Source organism: Rattus norvegicus, chromosome 4 (genome assembly GCF_036323735.1).
Source record: "Rattus norvegicus strain BN/NHsdMcwi chromosome 4, GRCr8, whole genome shotgun sequence".
Lineage (NCBI taxonomy): Eukaryota > Metazoa > Chordata > Mammalia > Rodentia > Muridae > Rattus > Rattus norvegicus.
The window spans coordinates 67,915,434-67,935,478 of NC_086022.1; the positions used below are offsets into that span (position 1 = coordinate 67,915,434).

Below are 20,045 nucleotides of genomic sequence, written 5' to 3' on the forward strand. Positions count from 1 at the left end.
AATGAATTTCTTTCACAGAGATACAGAAAGCAAATGACGCCCACACTATCAATGGCACCCTAGCATCAAGGAGGTACAAACTAGCAGTCAACAGGATTGTTTCTATAACCTGCCCTTGATAGCCACAGGTTTTGTGTCTTTAGGTTCAAACAGCAGGCAAAGAAAAAAGTTTTGGGTTCTTTTTTCCCTCTTAAACTTGTAGCTGTGCTAAAACTATACAAAGTTTACTCTTGGGATTGGCCCCTAAAGAGTTCTGGGTAATCATATGTGCAGAGCACTGCCTTTGCCTTACATACAAGTAACAGAGACAGGATATAAAGTACAGAGGATGCACAAGGGATTCTGCTAATTACGTGAGCATCCTGAGATACTGGTGTTCATGGGATGCAGAAAGCCAGCAGCTCCCTCCCCTCCATGGATACCAAGGGACAACATTGTATCACGGCGTTAGTGAGCAGCTAATCTAGTTAGAAAGTGTCCTAGCTAAGCTTCTATTGAGATGCTGTCCCACTAACCAAAGCAACTTGAGGAGGAAAGGTTTATTTACCTTATAAGTTACAGCCCATCCCTGAGGGACACCAAGGGAAGAACTGAAGCAGAGAAGACAGAGGAACACCACCTATGCTAGCTTGCTTTCACGGCTTGCTCAGCCTCCTTTATATAATCCAAGACTGCTTGCCCAGAGATGGCACTGCCCACAGTGGGTGGGACCTCCCACATCAATCATTAATCTAGAAGATGTGTCCACAGACATGCCCACGAGCCAATCTGGCGGAGGCAACTCCTCAGGTGAGGCCTGAAATGGACAGCAGAAACTAACCAGCAAACCTGGGCTAGACCAGGAGCTCAAGCCAGCCCGAGCTGTGAGAGACCATCTCCAAAACCAAATGCAAAACCAGTCAGCTACTCATGAGGAACAAAGACTGGGTGAATGAAGCAGGAGGTCTCGCTGTATCTGTAAGAACAAGGGAGCTGGAGCATGGGGCAGGGGGGTGACATGTGCCTGGATAGCAGGGAAATGGTCCTTGTCCTAGGACTTGCCCTGTTCAACTCTGTGGGGAACTGGCAGTCCAACTGCTCTCTACAGAAGTCAGGGAGACTGTCCAGCTCCTGTCCTCTGGCCACATGGCTTTGCTCACCCTTGATGTACACACACATACACACACACACATACACACACACATACACATACATACACACACATATGCACACACATATGCACACCACATACACACACATATGCACACACATATGCACACACATGCACACATACACACACATACACACACACACACACACACACACACACACACCCTTCCCTCCTCTGCGGCATGCTGGATGACTCGTTCATCTCTTTGTTCAAACACCAAACTCAGCTCTTACTTTTACCAAAGATAGTATTTTTACTCCAGGACAAGGGGATGAGTCCAACACCACCCCTGACCTCACTGTTCAGTCTGGTAATGAGAACAGAATTAAATCACTATAATCTAGTGATTTATAGTACATATAATATATAATAATATATAGTACAAATACACAATAAAATAATATACTAATATAATCTACAATAGCCAAAAAGTTAAAAAAAAAAGTCCATCCGGAAATGATGGATAAATAAAATATGCCTCACCTGGGTTTTCTATTGCCCTGACTACAAACACTGAATGTGTATTTCACTTGAAATGTGTACCAAATATTTGGGAAAGGCAAAAAGAGCAAAGTATGGAACATGCATCTATGGAATACTATGCAGCCTTAAACAGGGAACTGTGACACATCAAGAATGAACTCAAGGACTGAAGGAACCTATCACATGACTCCATGTATCTAGAAGAACACAGGAGTCACACTCATAGAAACAAAGAATTACAGCTCCAAGGGACAGGAGGTGTAGGGATGGGGGTTGTTTTTTGATGGATATAAAGTTCAGCTTCGCAAGATGAAAAGGGTTGCAGAGGTATTCAACACTGCAGTGCCCTGTACTTAAAAATGGTTATGATGGCAACTTTTATGCTTCGTGCATTTTAATCACAGATTTGGAAATCAAATAATCACTGTAATTCAGGTTGGGAACAGTAGAATAGAAACACTAAATAAAGCTGTGGCAAAAGGAGGGTCAAGCAAGAGGCACTCAGAGACAAACACACACACACACACACACACACACACACACACACACACACACTCACACCCTACCCCTTGGCCCTATTCCTAAGGCTCTGGTCCTTTTGCCCAAAACCATGTCCCAGGGACAGTGAGCTGTCCTGCTCTGGTGCTGGAGCAGCAAAGATTCCCAAGGCCATCACCTTGACTCCTGGACTTTCATCTTCTTGGGTAGCCAAAGGTGCTGACTCTCAGTGAGTCAGCACATGCTCCTGTATAAAGAATGAGGCAGAGGATAACCAGACAGCAGGCCTTGGAGCAAACAGCCGTCTGCCCAGCTAGTCTCCTTTAAAAAGTGCTGAGCCGGGAAGCTAAGATCCCAACACTGGGCATGCTCTCCAACATACCACGCAAAGCTTCCTGGTGAACACTGCCTCGGGATTTTTTTTTCTTCTCCAATCTTCCCTTTGTAATCTGACTCTTTCCTTAAAATTACCCTGAAGGGAATAAAGAGAAGCTGAAAAATCCACTCACAGAGGCTCATCACAGGACTATAGAGTTAGGCACAAGGAGGCCAGTAAGACACCGAGTGGTTTAGGAATGGCTGGGATGCAGTTCAGGGGTACAGCTCTAGCCTAGCATGTGCAAGACCCCAGGTTGGATCCCGGGATTTTAAGAACACAAAACAAGGGCTCACTGGCCAGCTACCCTAACTTATAGAGCTGCAGGCCAATGAGAGACTGTACCTCAAAAGACAAGCTAGAGGGCTCCCAAGGGCAACAGCCAAGGTTGTGTCTGTCTCCACGTGCACATTAACATGCACACACACACATACACACACACACACTACACACACACACACGAACTCATAAAAAGCAACTAGGAAAACTTGTATCAAACTATGAAACACAAATAAAGATGGCTACTATTTCTAAAAACAGTTCACATCAAAGCCTCTGAAAGTGGGTATCATTTACAGAGAGTAACAAGCTTTTGTATTTCAACCAGGAACTCAGCTTGCGGAGACCTTCATGTCTACAGCCAGCCAATCACAGGGGATTACATCAGGATGAAAGTGGAGCAAGGATGTAGTTCTGGAGTCTGACCACACGCAGGAAGCTCCTGAAACCAAGAGAGTGAGAAAGATTTGAAGAAAGAGAGGGCACAGAGAGGTCTGAGCTTGGATGTGGATGAAAGAAACTAGTAGGAGGCACTGATAACATGAAGGGTGCCCAGCTTCTCAAGAGCCGTTCTCAACAAGAGAGAAGTCATGCTCACACCAAACTCACCATGTCCTGAGTTGTTCTAGCTTATTATTCCATTGTGTACACAACCATGTATGCAGTCGGTGGTCCATTCATGGGGTCATCGTGCACACAATCATGTATGCAGTCAGTGGTCCACTCATGGGACAACTCCTTCATTCATCCATTCAACAATTCATCGGGTGTTTACTAAGGATGGTCTCTGGGCCCAGCTACAGCGCACACTGGTAAGGAGATTGTAGCAAGGCAAGATCTCCTACTCTGGAGGTCACGAATTTAGTTGAGTTGTATGTGCAGAGAGGGCATCTAAGCCATTCTGCTTCTGCATGCCTTGTGGGGCATCTCAGAGGCCTGAGATTTCTGAGAGAGAAACAAAATGAGGCAAACAGGGAGGGGAAGGGCCTTGGGAGGAAGAAACAGCGCATATAAAGTATGCAGGCATCAAATGGCTCAATAGAGTTCTCCCCACAAAGAAACAGAGTCCATAGCAGTGTGGTAGAAAGAGAGGATAGACTCGAGGCAAGGAAGTTGGAGGAGGCTGTTCTACCCATCTATAATATCAAGGAAAAGGAAGATAAAATCAGTCAGAGACACTGGCACCTGTGACATCAGTCCATCCTAAACAAATGAACTTAACGTACACATTGATGTGGAAAACAGCCAAGAGACCCCACAATGAGAACGCCCAGAAGTTCAAAGTTCCCCCACAAAGCTCAACCAACCCTCAAGGAACTGAGTGCAGCTGGCTCCCCGAGGTCACTGGCAGATCTGTCCTGATCTGTACTAGCCCTTCTCTCTCCATGGTCTACCCTTTCCTGCTCAGCCTCCCTTCCTCAGCACCCACATATTATCCTGTCTGTGTAGGCATCCACACCCTCGCACATCTGCACATGCTCCCGGCTGAGGGTTGGGCACCACTCCCAAGTCCCAGCTCCCTCTGCAGAATCCGAATCTCAAACAGAATAATAAGCATCTGACACACATCCTGTTAGCGCTGCGCTGACAGTCAAGGCTCTGCCTCCTACGGCCTGCATCCTTACACTGTGGGCCCTGGAGCATGCTGTCAGAAGCACAGAAGTAGAAACTGATACATATATGAATATTTATGCAGCTTGCCAGCTGTCAGGTTCTATGATTCGGAAACTACTTAACAATCTCTCCCGTCCTTCCCATGACAACAGTCATGCCTGGGCTTGCAGTCAGAGAGGTGCCTCTCATCCTCTGGTTCAGTGTCATGGTGCTCCAACCCCACATCAGTGAGTGTTACTCTCCCGGGTCCAGAGAGGCCTATTCATCCTCACAGCAGAACCCAGCAACCCAGGACGACCCAACCAGACTGTGAAACCCCAGACACTCCCTCAGAGATGAACACAGGACACTGCTGAGAACTATAACATCCCTGCTCTGTTCTGTGCCCGACAATTCTCACACATCGTTTTATACAGTATCTGGGTTTTTTTCAATGCATTTATTATTTGTTGTGCGTGTTTGGGGCGGTGCCACTCATACACCATGGCGGGGTCAGAGGACAACTTGCAGGAGTTGGTTCTCGCTTCCCACCACACAGGTCCCAGGGAATCTCGCTCAGGTCCTCAGGCATGGCAGCAAATGTCTTCAGCAGCTCACCAAGCCATCTTGCTGGGTCCTGTTTTCTCCTTAAGATCAGTTACTTGGGTGTTCTAACATGGTTTTAAGCATCTCCTGGTGTCTCAGCTAAGAAAGGCACCCCTAAGAACCTGCTTCTGAGAACACAGTCCAAATGACACTCTTGGTTACTCAGTGACGCTGTCCTGTCTGACCTGGACTTCTGCCCCTGACTCCGCTGGTCCATTCTATTTCTCAGGTATAGGCAATCAATCCCTTGCTCGCTTCCCCGAGCTGTAAAGGGCCCATCAGCCCAGGGGCTGGATATCTTCAGGGATGCTGCTCTCTACCTCATACATAGATTTTTTTGTTTTAACCAAGTAACCTTACTAGTATTTTTAAAATTAGCAGCACACTGATTCATCCCCTCGCGGCAATTAGCCAAACACTCAAACTTGTTTTTAAACCGTCTCAAATCATATCCATAGACAAACAGGAACACGAAGTTCAACGCTTAAAGAGAACAGCGCCCATTTAAAGGTCAAAGGACTGGTGCACACCTCTAATCTAGTGCAGTCAGGAAGCAGAAGCATGTAGATCTCTGTTTGTGAGTTCCAGGCCAGCCTGGTCTACAGAGTGAGTTCTAAGATAGCCAGGGATACACAGAGAAACCCTGCCTCAAAAACATCAAAAATAAGGGGTTGGGGATTTAGCTCAGTGGTAGAGCGCTTGCCTAGCAAGCGCAAGGCCCTGGGTTCGGTCCCCAGCTCCGAAAAAAAGAACCAAAAAAAAAAAAAAAACACCAAAAATAAAATAAAAGTCAAGGTCAAGAGATATTCCCAGGGTCCATGCAGGAGACTCGTGGAAAGCCTCTTTTCAAGTCTAGTGCAGAAGTGCTGCATGCAGAGGGAGATCTGTCGGTGTAGAAGCTGTCCGAGCAGCTGCACAGAGGAAAGATCATAGGTTTGTGTCCTAGGCTGGACCCCAGTGGGAACACACAGCCACGAGGCAGCTGGCGTCCCTCAGGTCAGGAACTTCTGCCCACCGTGCCTTAGTCTCCAGGCCTGTGCATGCTCCACCCCCCTCCACCCGACTTCACTCACTCACTCACTCACTCACTCACTCACTCACGTCACTCTATCCTACTTTTAAGAACCAAGATACTCCATGTTGATGTCCTCTTCTGTAATCCACGAAAACTGCAACTGTGAACCACTTTTCCCACAGAGCCCACACTGTACCAGCCCCATCCCACTTACGTGATGACTATCTCACCAAAAGACAAGGGGGCTGCTGGCCATTAGAGCTCAACAGCAGCCTTCTCCTGCCCAGTCGCTCCCTTCCCCACCCCAGGAAAGGGAACATTCTGTGTACACCGCCCTCTACCTGTGCACAGTGGCCCGCAAGCACCCTCAACCTCATACACACAGTGACACACAATAACAACGATGACTTTCCAAAACACAGCAGTCCCGAGACCACTGTTCCTGGGAATCACTTAGAAAGTTAGTATTCGGGGGCTGGAGAGGTGGCTCAGCGGTTAAGAGCACCGACTGCTCTTCCAGAGGACCTGAGTTCAATTCCCAGCAACCACATGGTGGCTCACAACCATCTGTAAAGAGATCTGATGCCATCTTCAGATACCTGAAGACATCTACAGTGTACTTATATATAATAAATGAATAAATCTTTTTTTAAAAAAAGAAAGAAAGAAAGCTAGTATGCATCACCAGATCCTGGCACGAATGCAAGGCATTAATAGACTGATTTTTGGGTTTTGTGTTTGTTTGTTTGTTTGTTTGTTTGTTTTTTGTTTGTTTGTTTTCCCCTTAGAACTAAAGAAAGCTCAAAGGGTGGAGAAATCACAGAAGAATGGCTCACTGTGCTTTTGGGTTGTTTTGGGTTTTGTTTTCGATCTTTTAAAAAAAAAAGTTTATGTGTATAGGTATTTTTGCCTTCGTGTATATCTGTGCACCACATGCATGCCTGAGACCACAGAGGCCAGAAGAGGACACCAGATCTTTGGGACTGACATCATAGGCAGTTATGAGTCCTCATGTGGGTGCTGAGAACCAAACCCAGGACCTCTGTAAGGGCCAATGCTCCTAACCACCGAACCATCTCTCCAGCCCCTCCTGTTCGTTTTGAACAAGACACTTGTCTGAAAGTACTGACTCCCTCCCACCGAAACTGGAAAGTTGGTGAGAAATTGATTTTTAAGCCAGAAGCACACACTAATTTATGATCAAAGGAGAAACAGAACCACACACTTGGCCGTCAGGAAGAAACCACAGAGAACACATCATCTACATCGCAATGTTATCAAAACCACAAGGGTGTGATCCAAGCCTCAGTAAAGGAGAAAACGCGGGGAGCAAATGTCACTCAACATTATGGGAGATTATCCTCCAGATTGGAAATGACAAAAAAACGCACTCTGTGAGGGGAACTCCCATTTTTTGAAATTGTTACTGTTAAAGGTTCAACTGCTAAAAACATTAACAAAATAACTCTCCCTGTGATTCTGTAACTTCAGAAAGCCTGCCTTTCCCTTTTCTCCCCACCGAGGTTTGGTATGAGCCTTCTATGACCAGGGCTGTACGGGTCAAGGCTTGTTCCATGCCACCAGCATGGTGCTCTCCTGGAGTCACAAGTTGCTTTGACTACGGAATTCCAGAGTGTATTCCACCAAGCAAGGCAAGCCTGCGAACAAACACCTTCTCAGAAGACACCCCAGCGCCGTTCACTAATGTGGCCCAGACAGCAGGAGCCTAGCTGGGGTACACACTCGTACTAGTGTTGAGAGGACATTAGCTGTGTGGCCTTGAACAAGCTGGGGATTTGAGCAATAGGAGTGGCAAGAACGCCTATCTCACCGAGCCGTTCTACAGAAACAAGAGCTACAACTGCCTCCCACCATGCTTGGCCAGGCTATTACTGCTCTTCCCAGCACAGCTCAGTGTGTGTGTGTGTGTGTGTGTGTGTGTGTGTGTGTGTGTGTGTGTGTGTGTGTGTGTGTGTACGCGCGCGCGCGCGCGCGTGTGACTGCTACCTTCTGAGAGAGGGTGATGCTGGGCGCGCATTCTCTATTATTCGTCTTACTCGTTTTGAGTCAGGATCTCTCAGTTAACTGGGAACTAGGCTGGCAGCCAGCAAGCCCCGGAAATCCTCCTGTCTCCACCCACCACAGCTCTGGGGTTAATGGTATAAAGAGCTTTTCCACATGAGTGCTGGGTCCCTGAGCTCAGATCCCCAATGGTCACCCATACCCACTCACCCACTAAACCCTCTCTCTAGTCCCTCAGCCCTGGGATTTCTACAGAAAACCAGAGAAAGAGCATCCAGGGGGAGCTTGGTCAAAGGCAATTAGCCATCCAAGAAACGCCACGGTTATGAAGACGTGTCCTACCTGTGGGCTTGGCAAGGATGATAGGTGGGTAATGGGCTGTATTCAGAGGGACTAAAGGAAAAAAGGAAGCCACTGGCACTGCTAAGGCATTGCTAGAGATAATATGGCTCGCTTCAACTTTTCTAGAGAGCAATTTGGCAGAATGCATCAAAATTTAATGTGTGCACACTGCCTAGGCCAGTGCGTCTATTTCTGGGAATCTATCCTACAGAAGTTATTAGGGAAGTGTGTGAAGATGTGTGTACGACTGAAACACTCGAGAGTTACAACCCAGCAACAAGCCACTGGTTAAATGAGGCAGAGAACATTCCCCGCCCTGGATAAATTGACTTGTGGCGCAAACGCAAAGATCCCACAATGGAGCACGAAGTGGGGAAAGCGCAAACTGCCAAACAATGTGTCGGATACGACACTACTGCCTTGCCTGTGTGTTCTTATGTGTCTGTATGTGTGAAAAACTAAAAAGAGACGCACCAAAATGCCACGGGAATTATCCGGAGTGGCGGGATTTGAGGCAATTTTTGCTTGTTATTTTATAACTTTTTCTAACCATCTGAATGTGCTCAATGAACACGCAGCACGATCTACATCGTAAGTCCCATCGAGTCACCTTTTGATAACAGCCTTCTGATGATCCTCTACGCCCAGGACTCACTTCCTCACATCTAATCATTGATCCTCCTACCTCCACACCGCACACCAGGTCTCTTCTGAGACCTAATCCTGAACAAGTCCCTGCCTTAAGGCCCATGCACTGCCATGTCCTCTGCTGGGAACACTGTCCCCTGAAAGACCTCTGGACACTCTCTTGCCTGCTTCAGATTTTAGTTCAAACATCAATGTTATGGGCTGGACAGTAACAGCAACAACAACAAGAACAACGACTTCTTAACCCAGAGAATCTCAGAGTATGACCTCATGTAGAAACAGGTCAGCACAGATATAATTAATTAATATGAGGTCAGGCATAAGTAGGTGAGCCTCTGATCTGTCATGACTGTCCTTACAAAAAGGTAAAATTTCAAATGGCACACAGGGAAGATGGAGCGATGCTGCCCCAAGCGAGGAACTGCCACCGCCATGAGCGTGGCCTGGAACAGATCCAGTCTTAGCACCAGCAAAGAGATTGTAGCAACACCACGAGCCCCAGCAGAAGAGCTTTACTTCTGCCGGATATGGCCCTCCATCAGTGGTCCCCTGGATACCACAGCACACTAAAACAGGCACCCTGTAATGGTCTCCAACATCCCAGACTGAATCTGCAAGTCCCTCTACTTCTTTGCTCTGCCTACTAATGTTACTACTAACTACACTTAGTGACATGTGGTACACCCCGAGGGCCCAGCACACAGGGCAATCTGCTACATAAACAAGCAAAGGATACAGAACCAAAACACTGAGCAAAGCAAGCCTGTCCTGCTGCAGACTATGGTCTAGTGAAAAGGACTGAGAATAAACAGGCCGAAATATAGGTGGTGACCAAAGTAGGCAGGAGCTTAGGAGTGATGAAAGCATTCTTGCTGGAGAATGCCTCTTTTGACGGTGCGGGAGCTGAGGAGGGACCTGTAGGAAGGGAAGTAACTGTAGATAAAATCTGAGGTAAGAATGTTCTAGACAGAAGGAACAGCAAGTCCTAATTATTGCAACCAATGCATACTGTTTTTATAATCAGGCAGGGAAACCAATAAAACTATTGTATCCCTCAAAACACATAAAAACATTTAAAAGCCCAATTCCAAGGGTTGCAGAGAACAGTGGGGTTTTACAAATTCTTTAAGACTATTTGAAAGCAGAAGGATCACTTGGATCCAAGGGTATAACAAAACTGTCTCACACACACACACACACACACACACACACACACACACACACACAGCGGGAGGGGGGAGGAAGAGGGAAGAGGGAGGGAGGGAGGGAGGGAGGGAGGGAGGGAGGGAGGGAGGGAGAGAGAGAGAGAGAGAGAGAGAGAGAGAGAGAGAGAGCGAGCGTGCGCGCGCAAGCGAGCAAGCGCTAGCTGCCTCGCCCAGCCCAGGTTCCAGCCAGCACTTGCTCAAGAAAAAAAAAAAAAACAAACCTCAACAATTTCAGGGTGAGCAGGGGGGCGGAAGGGAAGTTTAAATGCAGCAGGGCCGAGCAATTCAGCAGTCTGGAGATGTTTGCTGTTAACCACAGAGTCAGAGAAACTTTGTTACCACTGTCTTGGCCACCAGCTGCTGATGAGTCCTACACCCCATGCCAAATCACATGCCTGGAACCGGGGTTCGTCCCACTTACCTAGACCACAAAGCCTCAGTCTGATGCTCACTCCTACTTCTGAAACAATTAGCCCACTCCACCACTATTGTTACTTTTTAAACAACCAACTTCCTAAGCCCTTCCCTTTAGGAAACTGAAACTCTGTAACTTTACACAAGTCTCTATGCTCTGGGGCGCTGGGTGCTACTTCTTTGCAACAGACTCTAAAATACCCACTCTACCCAGTACCTCACCTAAGGGGAAGTACACAGCATTGACCTTCTACCCTTGGGTGATGTCACTCACAATTCCTTGAGATCTACCCATGTTGCAGTGTGCCACAACTCCCTCCTTCCTGGGGGGCTGAAGACCACACACACACACACACACACACACACACACCCTTTTGTTCCCTAATCTCAAAGGGTTTCTGTAATCCTTGGTGGCTAATGCACTTGGCTCTTTTCACACAGCTTAGGAAATCGGGACTATCATACTGGTTCCCCTCAGAGAGAAGCTCAGAAGAGGAGCAGACCTCTGATCCATCCAGACATCAGCTCAGTCTTCTACCCTCCATTTCCCTAGAAATCTGGGTTGGCTTTTACAACTTGAAGACATCCCACTAATTAGGGACCAGCAGAAATCTCTGAAATGCTCCTGAGCGCATCAAGAAACTGCTGAGGTTGGGGCTGGGGATTTAGCTCAGTGGTAGAGCGCTTACCTAGGAAGCACAAGGCCCTGGGTTCGGTCCCCAGCTCCGAAAAAAAGAACCAAAAAAAAAAAAAGAAAAAAAAAAAAAGAAAGAAAGAAACTGCTGAGGCCAGAGCTTCCAAACCTTAGGAAATACATAAATTACCTAGAGATACCGCAAGGTAGCTCATTCAGTAGGCTGGGGGCGTGGGACACTTTGTCTATTGTAGCCCAGACTGTCCTCTGGCTCCATGTGTAACCCAAGGCTGACCTCCTCCTGAGGGCTGAGATTTCAGGCATTGAGGGTTACCTGTCCTGCTGAGCCTGAGTTTCTGACAGACTCCTAGCTGATGCTAATGCTGATGTTGCTTGTTTGGGGGACCACACTGGAGCGGTGAACCCTGGGTTCCTGGGCTTTGCCCAAGTTCTGCAGAGCTGACTCCAAAAGATCATTTGTTCTATGTTTTTAGTCCTCCGCCCTTTGAAAGCTCCCCAGCATTTTAAAACAACCTTCAGACTGTCTGGCTCCAAAGGTAATCCCCACACCTGAAACGCTAAGTGATGAAGGGCTCTCTCCACAGGCCCAAACAAGAGAAGCAAAAGCAAGGTTTCAGCAAGCCTTTCCAAATGATGGTACAGGGCTGTGAATAGCCTACCACAGGAAAAGCCACCTCCCCACTAGACCTGACCAACTCAGGGCCAGCACCACCTGCTCATCCCCCACCAAGCCACTGGTGTGTCCACCTGAACTACTACCAAGACTGTCCTTCCAGCTCCCTGCCTGACCTGCCCTTCATTCCTCTCTCCTCCTGTGGCATCTTCTCAGTTCCCAGTCCCACCTCTGCTTACTCCTCTCTCAACACCTCCCTCCTTCCCTCTGTGAATAGTCACTCTCCCAAGGCATGTCTGCCTCCAGAGCTTGCTGCCTGGACCCCTTCTATTTTCTTCCTCTCTAGAATGAATCTCCTCATGCTTTGCCCTGGCCCCCACCCCTCCCAAACATGAGCAAATACACTTCTGCATTCTCTGCCTCCCTTCCTACATCTGTCTCCTCCAATCCCAAGACTGTTGCCTCCCTCTCTATCTCACCTCTTGAACCTCTTACCGATTTATTTCATCTCTTGAGCACACACAGCAAGCTCCCAAAATGACAGACATCCACCCACTGAAGGCCTGGACCCTCTCCAACACTGGCCTCCCCTGGATTGAGAAACGGCCTCTGTGATGCCTCGGGATCTTGTGGGGAGGGCAGAATGTACGGTCCACATTCATCCTTCTACCTCTTTTATTGGCCATACTGGGCCACTGCATCGCCAATACTCAGAAATACCCATCACCCATCATATCCACACCAACCCAGTTAACAGCAGCCAGGCTGTGAGCACTGCCCAGTGGTGCCATTCTAGTAAGGGCAAAGGATCCGAACAGAAACGCCTCAAGACATAGAAAACGATCAAGAGGTATATAAAAGGTGCTCAGTATCAGTAATCATCTCTGGATAAAGCAAGATACACCACTTCACACCTATTAAATGACTGTCAAGAGGACCAAAGTGGAGTCCTAGGGGCAGCCATTGTACTGAGTGCTGCGTTTAGTCTCTGACCACAGAAAGTGGAGGGAACAGGAACTGAGAGAAAAGTCCTGAGGGAGGACAGAGTCCCCGGCACTGGTGGAAAGGATGCAGGGCTGACACCGCCAAGCCCCAGGAGGCTGGGGTAGGAAGCATTTCCTGTGCACCCGGGGCCTTTCAAACTTGAACTGTGGGGTGCACACGAACCTAGGAACCCGGCAAGTACGGATTTCAATTCAGAACATCTAGGGTGGGGTTCTGTAAACTCGACCTGCCAGGAGTTGCTGCTGCTGCTGCAGCAATGTGACCGACAGTGGGAGCAGAACGTTAATCTTCAGGCAGATGCCTGAAGCTGCAGGCCGAAGTGCTCAGGACCTACAACACCATCAGCAGAGACGGAAGAAACAGAAGCATGCGAGGCAGCTGCTGTACCCTGAGCTGCACCCCAGCCTCCCACAGGACCTGCCTTTGTTTTTCATCCCCCCCCCCCAATTTTTGGTAGCATTATTATTCATTCCATTATATTTTGTTTTTTGGCTTTTTTTTTTTTTTGGAACATGTGCACATGTATGGGCACCCATGTGAGATCAAAGGACAACTTTGTAGACTCAGTTCTCTCCTTCCACTGTGTGGGTCCCAGGGACCAAACTCAGGCCGCCTGACAGCAAGCACCTTCTTGCTGAGCTGTGACACTCCACACACACCTGCCTTTTTTCAGTTTTACTGAAGATGGGGTCCCACTATTTACCAGGTTAGCGTCACTCACATTTTCTCTTCTCTTCCCTCAGCCTCCTGACAAAATTGTGACTGCATGCGTGCACCAGCGGACATGTAGCCGACAGGTTTTAACAAGATTTGGGGGTAGGGTACTTGGCTAGAGTGTACGAAGCCATAGGTTTAATCCCAGAACCATAGGCATGGCGATCTGTAATCCCAGCATTTAGGAGGCAGAGGCGAGAGGTCAGAAGTCCAAGGGCATCCTCAACTACATTATCAAGTAAGCAGTCAGCTGAGACATGTGAGGCCCTGTGTCCAGCAAAACAAAAACAAAGACAAAAAGACAAAGAAAAATAACCATAACAAAAAAAAACCTTTTTTTTTAGTTGTTAATAATATAAGAAGAGGAATCTGTCTTCAGTGGTTCATTAGTCTGGCATATATAATGGACAAAGAGAAAACACACACACATGCACACACACATGCACACACATACACAGGCACACGCACACGCACATGCACATGCACACGCACACGCACACGCACATGCACAGGAAAGCACACGGGGTGGGGAGGGGTCAGTTGCACCTATGCATTTCCAAGGCATCTAAGACAGCTGAAAGGAAAGTTTAACTCTGTGCCACAGGTGTGGACAAGGCTATGTGTCTGTGGTCCCACAGGAAGTTATGGGCAGAAGGACATACACCCTGAGTTTCGAATCTGTCCAGAAGCACGCAGAGGGGAAATCACATCCTGGTGAGCTCCGGATGAGAAGCTGGGGTCACAACTTGCAAACAGCCCCTGCAGTTACGACTGCATGTTCCTCTCTAGGAAAGCCACCCGGTGTAATTATAACCACAGTAATTAGCTGCTGCTATCACCCAGGGCACACAGAAACCCCTGCTCCCAAGTCCCTTGGTGACTTTTAACAGTTCCCTGGTGGGGGCTCTGTTTTCAGGCCTAAGGGAGGCACTTCCTGAGACGCTGTACCAGGAGGGAGAGCCAAAGCAGTGTCCTTCCACCTGTGACTCACTGAAAACCAATTTCAATGGAACAGTTTAATTCAAATGTTCTAATGGTAAAAAGTCAGCCATGGGGTGGAACGATGGTTCTGTTGTTCAAGAGTTCTTGCTACTTCTGTAGAGGACCTGAGTTCAAACCATAGTAGCTACATGGTGGCTCACAACTGTCTATAACTCCAGATGCAGGGGATTCAATGCCCTTTTCTGGCCTCAAAGGCACCTGTACCCATACACATAAAATAAATAACACCTAAGATAAAAAAGACAACCACAAAAACTGTCTCCATTAATATCTGAATGATAGGTTTACACTACTTAGTTCCAATGTCCCTACCTATGAGCTTTAAAGTATTATAACAATCTCCAGATACCATCAAGAGATGAGAATTTAGGGAAGACGAGCTCCAGAAACCTAAATCCATTTGTTGTTGTTTTGGGTTCTAGTCCTGTTTGTTTGTGGCAAAGACTCTCTCTGTAGACCAGGCTGGCTTCAAACTCATATCCTCCAGCCCCTGCTCCCAAGAGCTGAGATGAAAGGCTTGCCATCCACACCCTGCTTCAGAAGTTTAAACCCTTAACAAGCATTCCCCAACTCCAAATAACAGAGTGCAGCAGGTCTGGGGATCACAATCTGCACACATGCTAAGTCCTTTATTCTAAACCAGGTCTAGCAAATACTCACCTTGAAATGACGGTTAAAAACCGAACAAGACACGGTATAAACTCATGAAAAAAATTACACAAAGAGAAAGCAGATTCTGCTCATCACAGTAACTGCACACTTCTGTGTCCCAAAATTATGTAAAGAGTGGGGACAGGGAAATGACTCAGCGGGTACGGACACTTGTCATGGAAGCCAAGCAACCTGAGTCTCATCCCAGAACCCACAAGTAGTATAAGAGGCAACTGTAGTAGGAAGTTGTCCTCCACCCTCCACACACTCACCACGGCACACGTGGATACACACAGACACACTTTTTTATTCAATTATGTAAAGTGTAAGAGGCTGGGGTGTGGCCTAGCTGGGAGAGTGCTTGTCCAGCATGCACAAACCCCTACGTGTAATCACCAGCACGTGAAAAGGGGACAGAGAGATGCCTGCTTGCAACCCCAGCACATGGAGGGTGGAGGCAGGAGGATCAGATGTTCAGGTCATCCTCAGCTACACAGTGAGTTCAAGCCCAGCCTGAGTTACATTAGACCTCAAAAATTAATTAGCCGATTAATTAAATAGAAAAACACTGGAAGGAGGAAAATATAATAGAAGAAACAATGACAAAATTCAAAGAATACAAATACAAAACAAGCAAAAATTCAACACTAAAATGCAAAATGGGAAAACTAAAACAATGTATTACAAGTTTAGCAGACTAAAGTGTTTAAAAATAATCAAGGGATGCACCTTTAATCCCAGCACTGGTTAGGAAAAGGCAGAATCTCTGTGAGTTCAAGGCCTGTCTGATCTACATAGCAGGACTCGAGAATATAGAGGACTACATAGAGAGATGCTGTGTCAGATAGATAGATAGATGGATGGATGGATGGATGGATGGATGGATGGATGGGCGGGCGGGCGGGCGGGCGGACGGACAGACGGACGATATATACATACAATCAATCAATCAATCAATGGATATGAAGGACATCAGCTACATACACTTTGTGGCTTTTTTCCAACATTACAGCTTTCAGAATACTGATTCATTCAACAACCACATCCTGAACATCTGCGGAACACCCTACACTCCACGCAAACACACAGGGTGCCCGCCCAGCACACCTCACAGTTAATCCCATTATTATTCCCACTCTACAAAACACGTGCTTAAAAACAAAGACCTATAGAGAGAGGCAAAGACTGGTCTATAAAGCTGTTCACCATAATGTTTACAGCTGCGTGGCTGGGCGGCGGTGACGGCGGCGACGGTGGTGGTGGTAGTGGAGGTGGCAGTGGCAGTAGCAGCCCATGCCTTTAATGCCAGCACATGGGAGGCCAAGGCAAGAGGACTGTCATAGATTTAAAACTAGCCTGGTCTACATAGTAAGGCCTGGGTTATGTAACAAAATTCTACCACAGAAACAAAAAAACCTAACCCACTTATAGTGTTATGTATGGGCTGTGGAACTGTGGGTGAGCCATCTTTCTTTAATTTCTAGATTCTGCCAACGCTGTCAATTTCATGATAACCCTAATTCTTAAGTAGAGGATTGGGAGTGGGCCACCATTCCCTCCTTCTCTATTGTAGGTGGCTGGCTACCTAAAAGTTCTATGTTCAAAAGAAATCTCCAAGCATGTCAGGTTTGTTTCCACAACAGTGAATAGCCAAGACCAAACTTAGAAATGTTTTCTTTAAAAAAAAAAATCACCAGGTGGTGGTGAGACTTTAGTCCCAGAAACCCTGTCCGGAAAAACAAAATCACATATTTAAAACGCTAAAGGAAATAGAAACAGACAACAAATCAATACAGCAGAGCTCGCTCTCTCGAGTGCGCTCATGTTCTCTCTCGTTCGTTCGCGCTCTCTCTCTCTCTCTCTCTCTCTCTCTCTCTCTCTCTCTCTCTCTCTCAAAACTGTAATGAGAGGATCACCTGAAAATCAAGTCCACCTCTGCTGAAGCCGGGGAACTTGTTAGCCAGACAGGGGACAGCTGCCTCCCAGAGGAATTGTAAACAAGACCAAGGCACCATCCCCTCACCCCCTCCACCTCAGGACATCCCTCACCAAAGTCTCCCTGACACACAGTTGTGTGAAAGTGCATTACTAAGACCAGGAGGCCCTGGTGCCACTGAGGGGAAACCTGGACCAGACATATCACCTTGACCCAGGATCAACAGCTGCTGGCCAGGGTCAGGCATCCCACAAGCAGCCTGGCACCTCACCAAGACACCATTCATCAAGCTGCCCTCCCGGAGCCTGCAAGCAGATCACCAACTTCAGGTCACCCCGAAGACCCTCCACCTAGCGGACACACATCCGCGCACGCACGCGTGCACACACACACACACACACACACACACACACACACACACACTGCTTCTCACCCTGTGTTTCCTGCCCAGAGGCAGCTATGCAAACCAGAGAAGCAAGTTAGTGAAAGGAGGCCGCCTCCGGCTCTGAGATGGCAGCTCTAGAATGGATAACTTTACATCTCCTAGTTGGATTCTGGATTAGGAGTAGCAGAGAACCAGAAAAGGGTTTCTGAACAAGGGGGAGGCAGTGTAGACACACCCACCGTGCGTCTTTAAGTTTAGCCAAACAACTTTATCTCCTACAACCTCTCCAGAATACTCGGATGACAATGTGCAAATGGGAAAATGCTGAGGCTGGGAAGCTAAGTATGTCGTAGAATCTGGAGCCAGCGTCTCCTAAAGGTCCTCCTCAGGTAAGCAGGGATCATAAAACCTAACTCTTAGTGTGGCCTGACACACATCAGTGGAAACAATTAGGGAGCTAGGTCCCATGATGGTCCAATCCAGCAGGAACCCAGTTTTCTCTGTTGACTAAAGTCAAGAGCTCTTGGAAGGACTAACTCCTCTGGACTGAAATGCTCAGAGGGAGACTGAGACAGAAGGTGCTAGCTTAGGTAAAGTTTCTGCACCCACAGCACACACACACACAGCCTAACAGGCCCATTCTGTCAACCCTGCCTCTGCTGTGGCTCCCTGAGGAATCGTTCCACCCAGCTAGAGGAAATCTCTGGAGGCTTCCGCTATGACCCCAGCCTGTGGGTCACAGAAAGCAAAGGGGAATGGAGAGCTCTGCAATTCCTCTCACCATCCAGCCAGTGACCTTGAGCAAGACGCTTCTGCCTTAACTTCCTCCTGAGTGAGAGAATGGGTCTCATCCCATGCTCCCTGGAGTCCCTCTACTCTATTCCATCATCCCCTTTGTGGTGCTAGTTAGGATGCCCACGGTAGGGTCTAAGGGACACCTTCAAATGTGTTCTACTTCCTTCAAGCACTTGGCAGTCCTCTGGCCCTGCTCCCACAAGCAGAGAGGGTTCTGGGCTGCTTTCATGGCTTTTCTGTTTCTCCTGTGCAGTGTGAAGAAGCTCTCCAACCTTCCCTTTTCTACCCACAAAGCAACCAGGCATCTGTGTGCTGGGACAATCACAGGCTTGCACTGTGTCACCTCGGAAATGGTCTCCAGGCCATCCATCCAGTGTACGCTCAGGGCGGACAAATAAACACTTTAAAGAAGCAATATGAATTAAACCGTTTCCTCAGCAAACAAAACCCACCCACACGCCCCATAAATCATGTCTCTTAATCCCATGCTGATGAACAGTCACTAAATTACATCTATTATAAAACCAACCATGACTCCTTTCATGCCCTGACACTTCAGACTCAAAATATTTTCACACTCCATTGTAATGCCTTTGTAGAGGCAATACCAATAGCTAGTTCCCTGGAAAGATCCATGGTCAGGGCGCTTTCCAAGAGATTTTTTTCTTTGAATGTTCTTTGTGTCCTGGCGCACTGGGGGACACCGCCAGCTTGCTTGCATCTGGGGGAACACTGGCTGTTCACGGCAATGCACAACTGCTCTACAGCACACACCAGATGCACCCCCTTGCCCCAACAATAAAAGTATCCCAAAACATTCGCTACGCCACATTCACACAGTCGTGCACAAACACAATTCCAGTGCCTGCATTTTGCAAAGGGGAAAAAGAAAATAGGTATCTTCGGAGCAGAAACCACCAGACCCGCCTCGGGCAACATGGTTCACAGAAGACTAGGTTGCAGACCTTTTAGCAAGACCGGTCAGAAACCGCTCGTTCTTTCCCTTTGCATTTATTCATTTCCTCCATGCCTTTATTTGCTGGGCCCAGGAAGAATAGAAAAGCATCTCCAGCAAGGAGGGCGAGGGAGAGGTGGAGAATAAAAGAGGATGGGCGGGTGGGGGAGCCAGGAGCTGACGAGCGCAGCAGAGAACGCCGCCAGGGTGGCGGCCGCGTCCCGGGGGTCTCGACGATGCTTACCTGAGGCGCACGAGGCCGGCCCGGCGAGCAGCAGCAGCCAGAGGCCGGGGAGCAGCAGCCCCGGGCGGCGGTGGCGGGAGGAAGGCCCGCGGCCGCACCGCCCCGGCACCAGTGCAACCCCGGCGCGGGGCTCCCGCTCCATGGCCACGCGTCGGCTCCCCAGCACCCCGGCCTCCCGGCGTGGGCGCGCTCAGGCCCGGGACGCCAGCGGCCGCTGCGGCAGAGACTGGGCGCCTTACACCGGCGCGCAGCGAGGCCGGCGAGGCGGGGGCGGGCCGGGCCGGATCCACGGACTGGGGCCGCTGCACGCCGGCCGCGCCGCTCCGCCCCCTCCCGAGTCTCGCAGCCGCTGCCGGGCAACGCACGGCCCCGCGCGGGGAGGCGAGCACCACCTCCCGGCCGGCCCGGCGCCTGCCTGCGGGCGGCCCGGCGGAGGGCGAGGCGGGACCGGGTCCCCGC

At 48.6% G+C, this 20,045-nt stretch overlaps 1 protein-coding gene and 1 pseudogene across 4 annotated transcripts in view; both read right to left on the reverse strand.

Moving 5' to 3' along the window:
- Positions 1-19,870, reverse strand: part of Kiaa1549 (KIAA1549 homolog) — a 127,669-nt gene extending 107,799 nt beyond the window's left edge. For all 4 annotated transcript variants that reach the window (XM_063286936.1, XM_063286933.1, XM_063286934.1 and 1 more), the window contains exon 1: positions 19,587-19,870. In XM_063286936.1, coding sequence (XP_063143006.1) covers positions 19,587-19,728 — 142 coding nt within the window. In that variant the 5' untranslated portion in view covers positions 19,729-19,870. The remainder of the gene's footprint in view (positions 1-19,586) is intronic.
- Hmgb1-ps18 (high-mobility group box 1, pseudogene 18) overlaps positions 1-20,045 on the reverse strand; it is a 600,236-nt pseudogene that overhangs the window by 456,593 nt on the left and 123,598 nt on the right.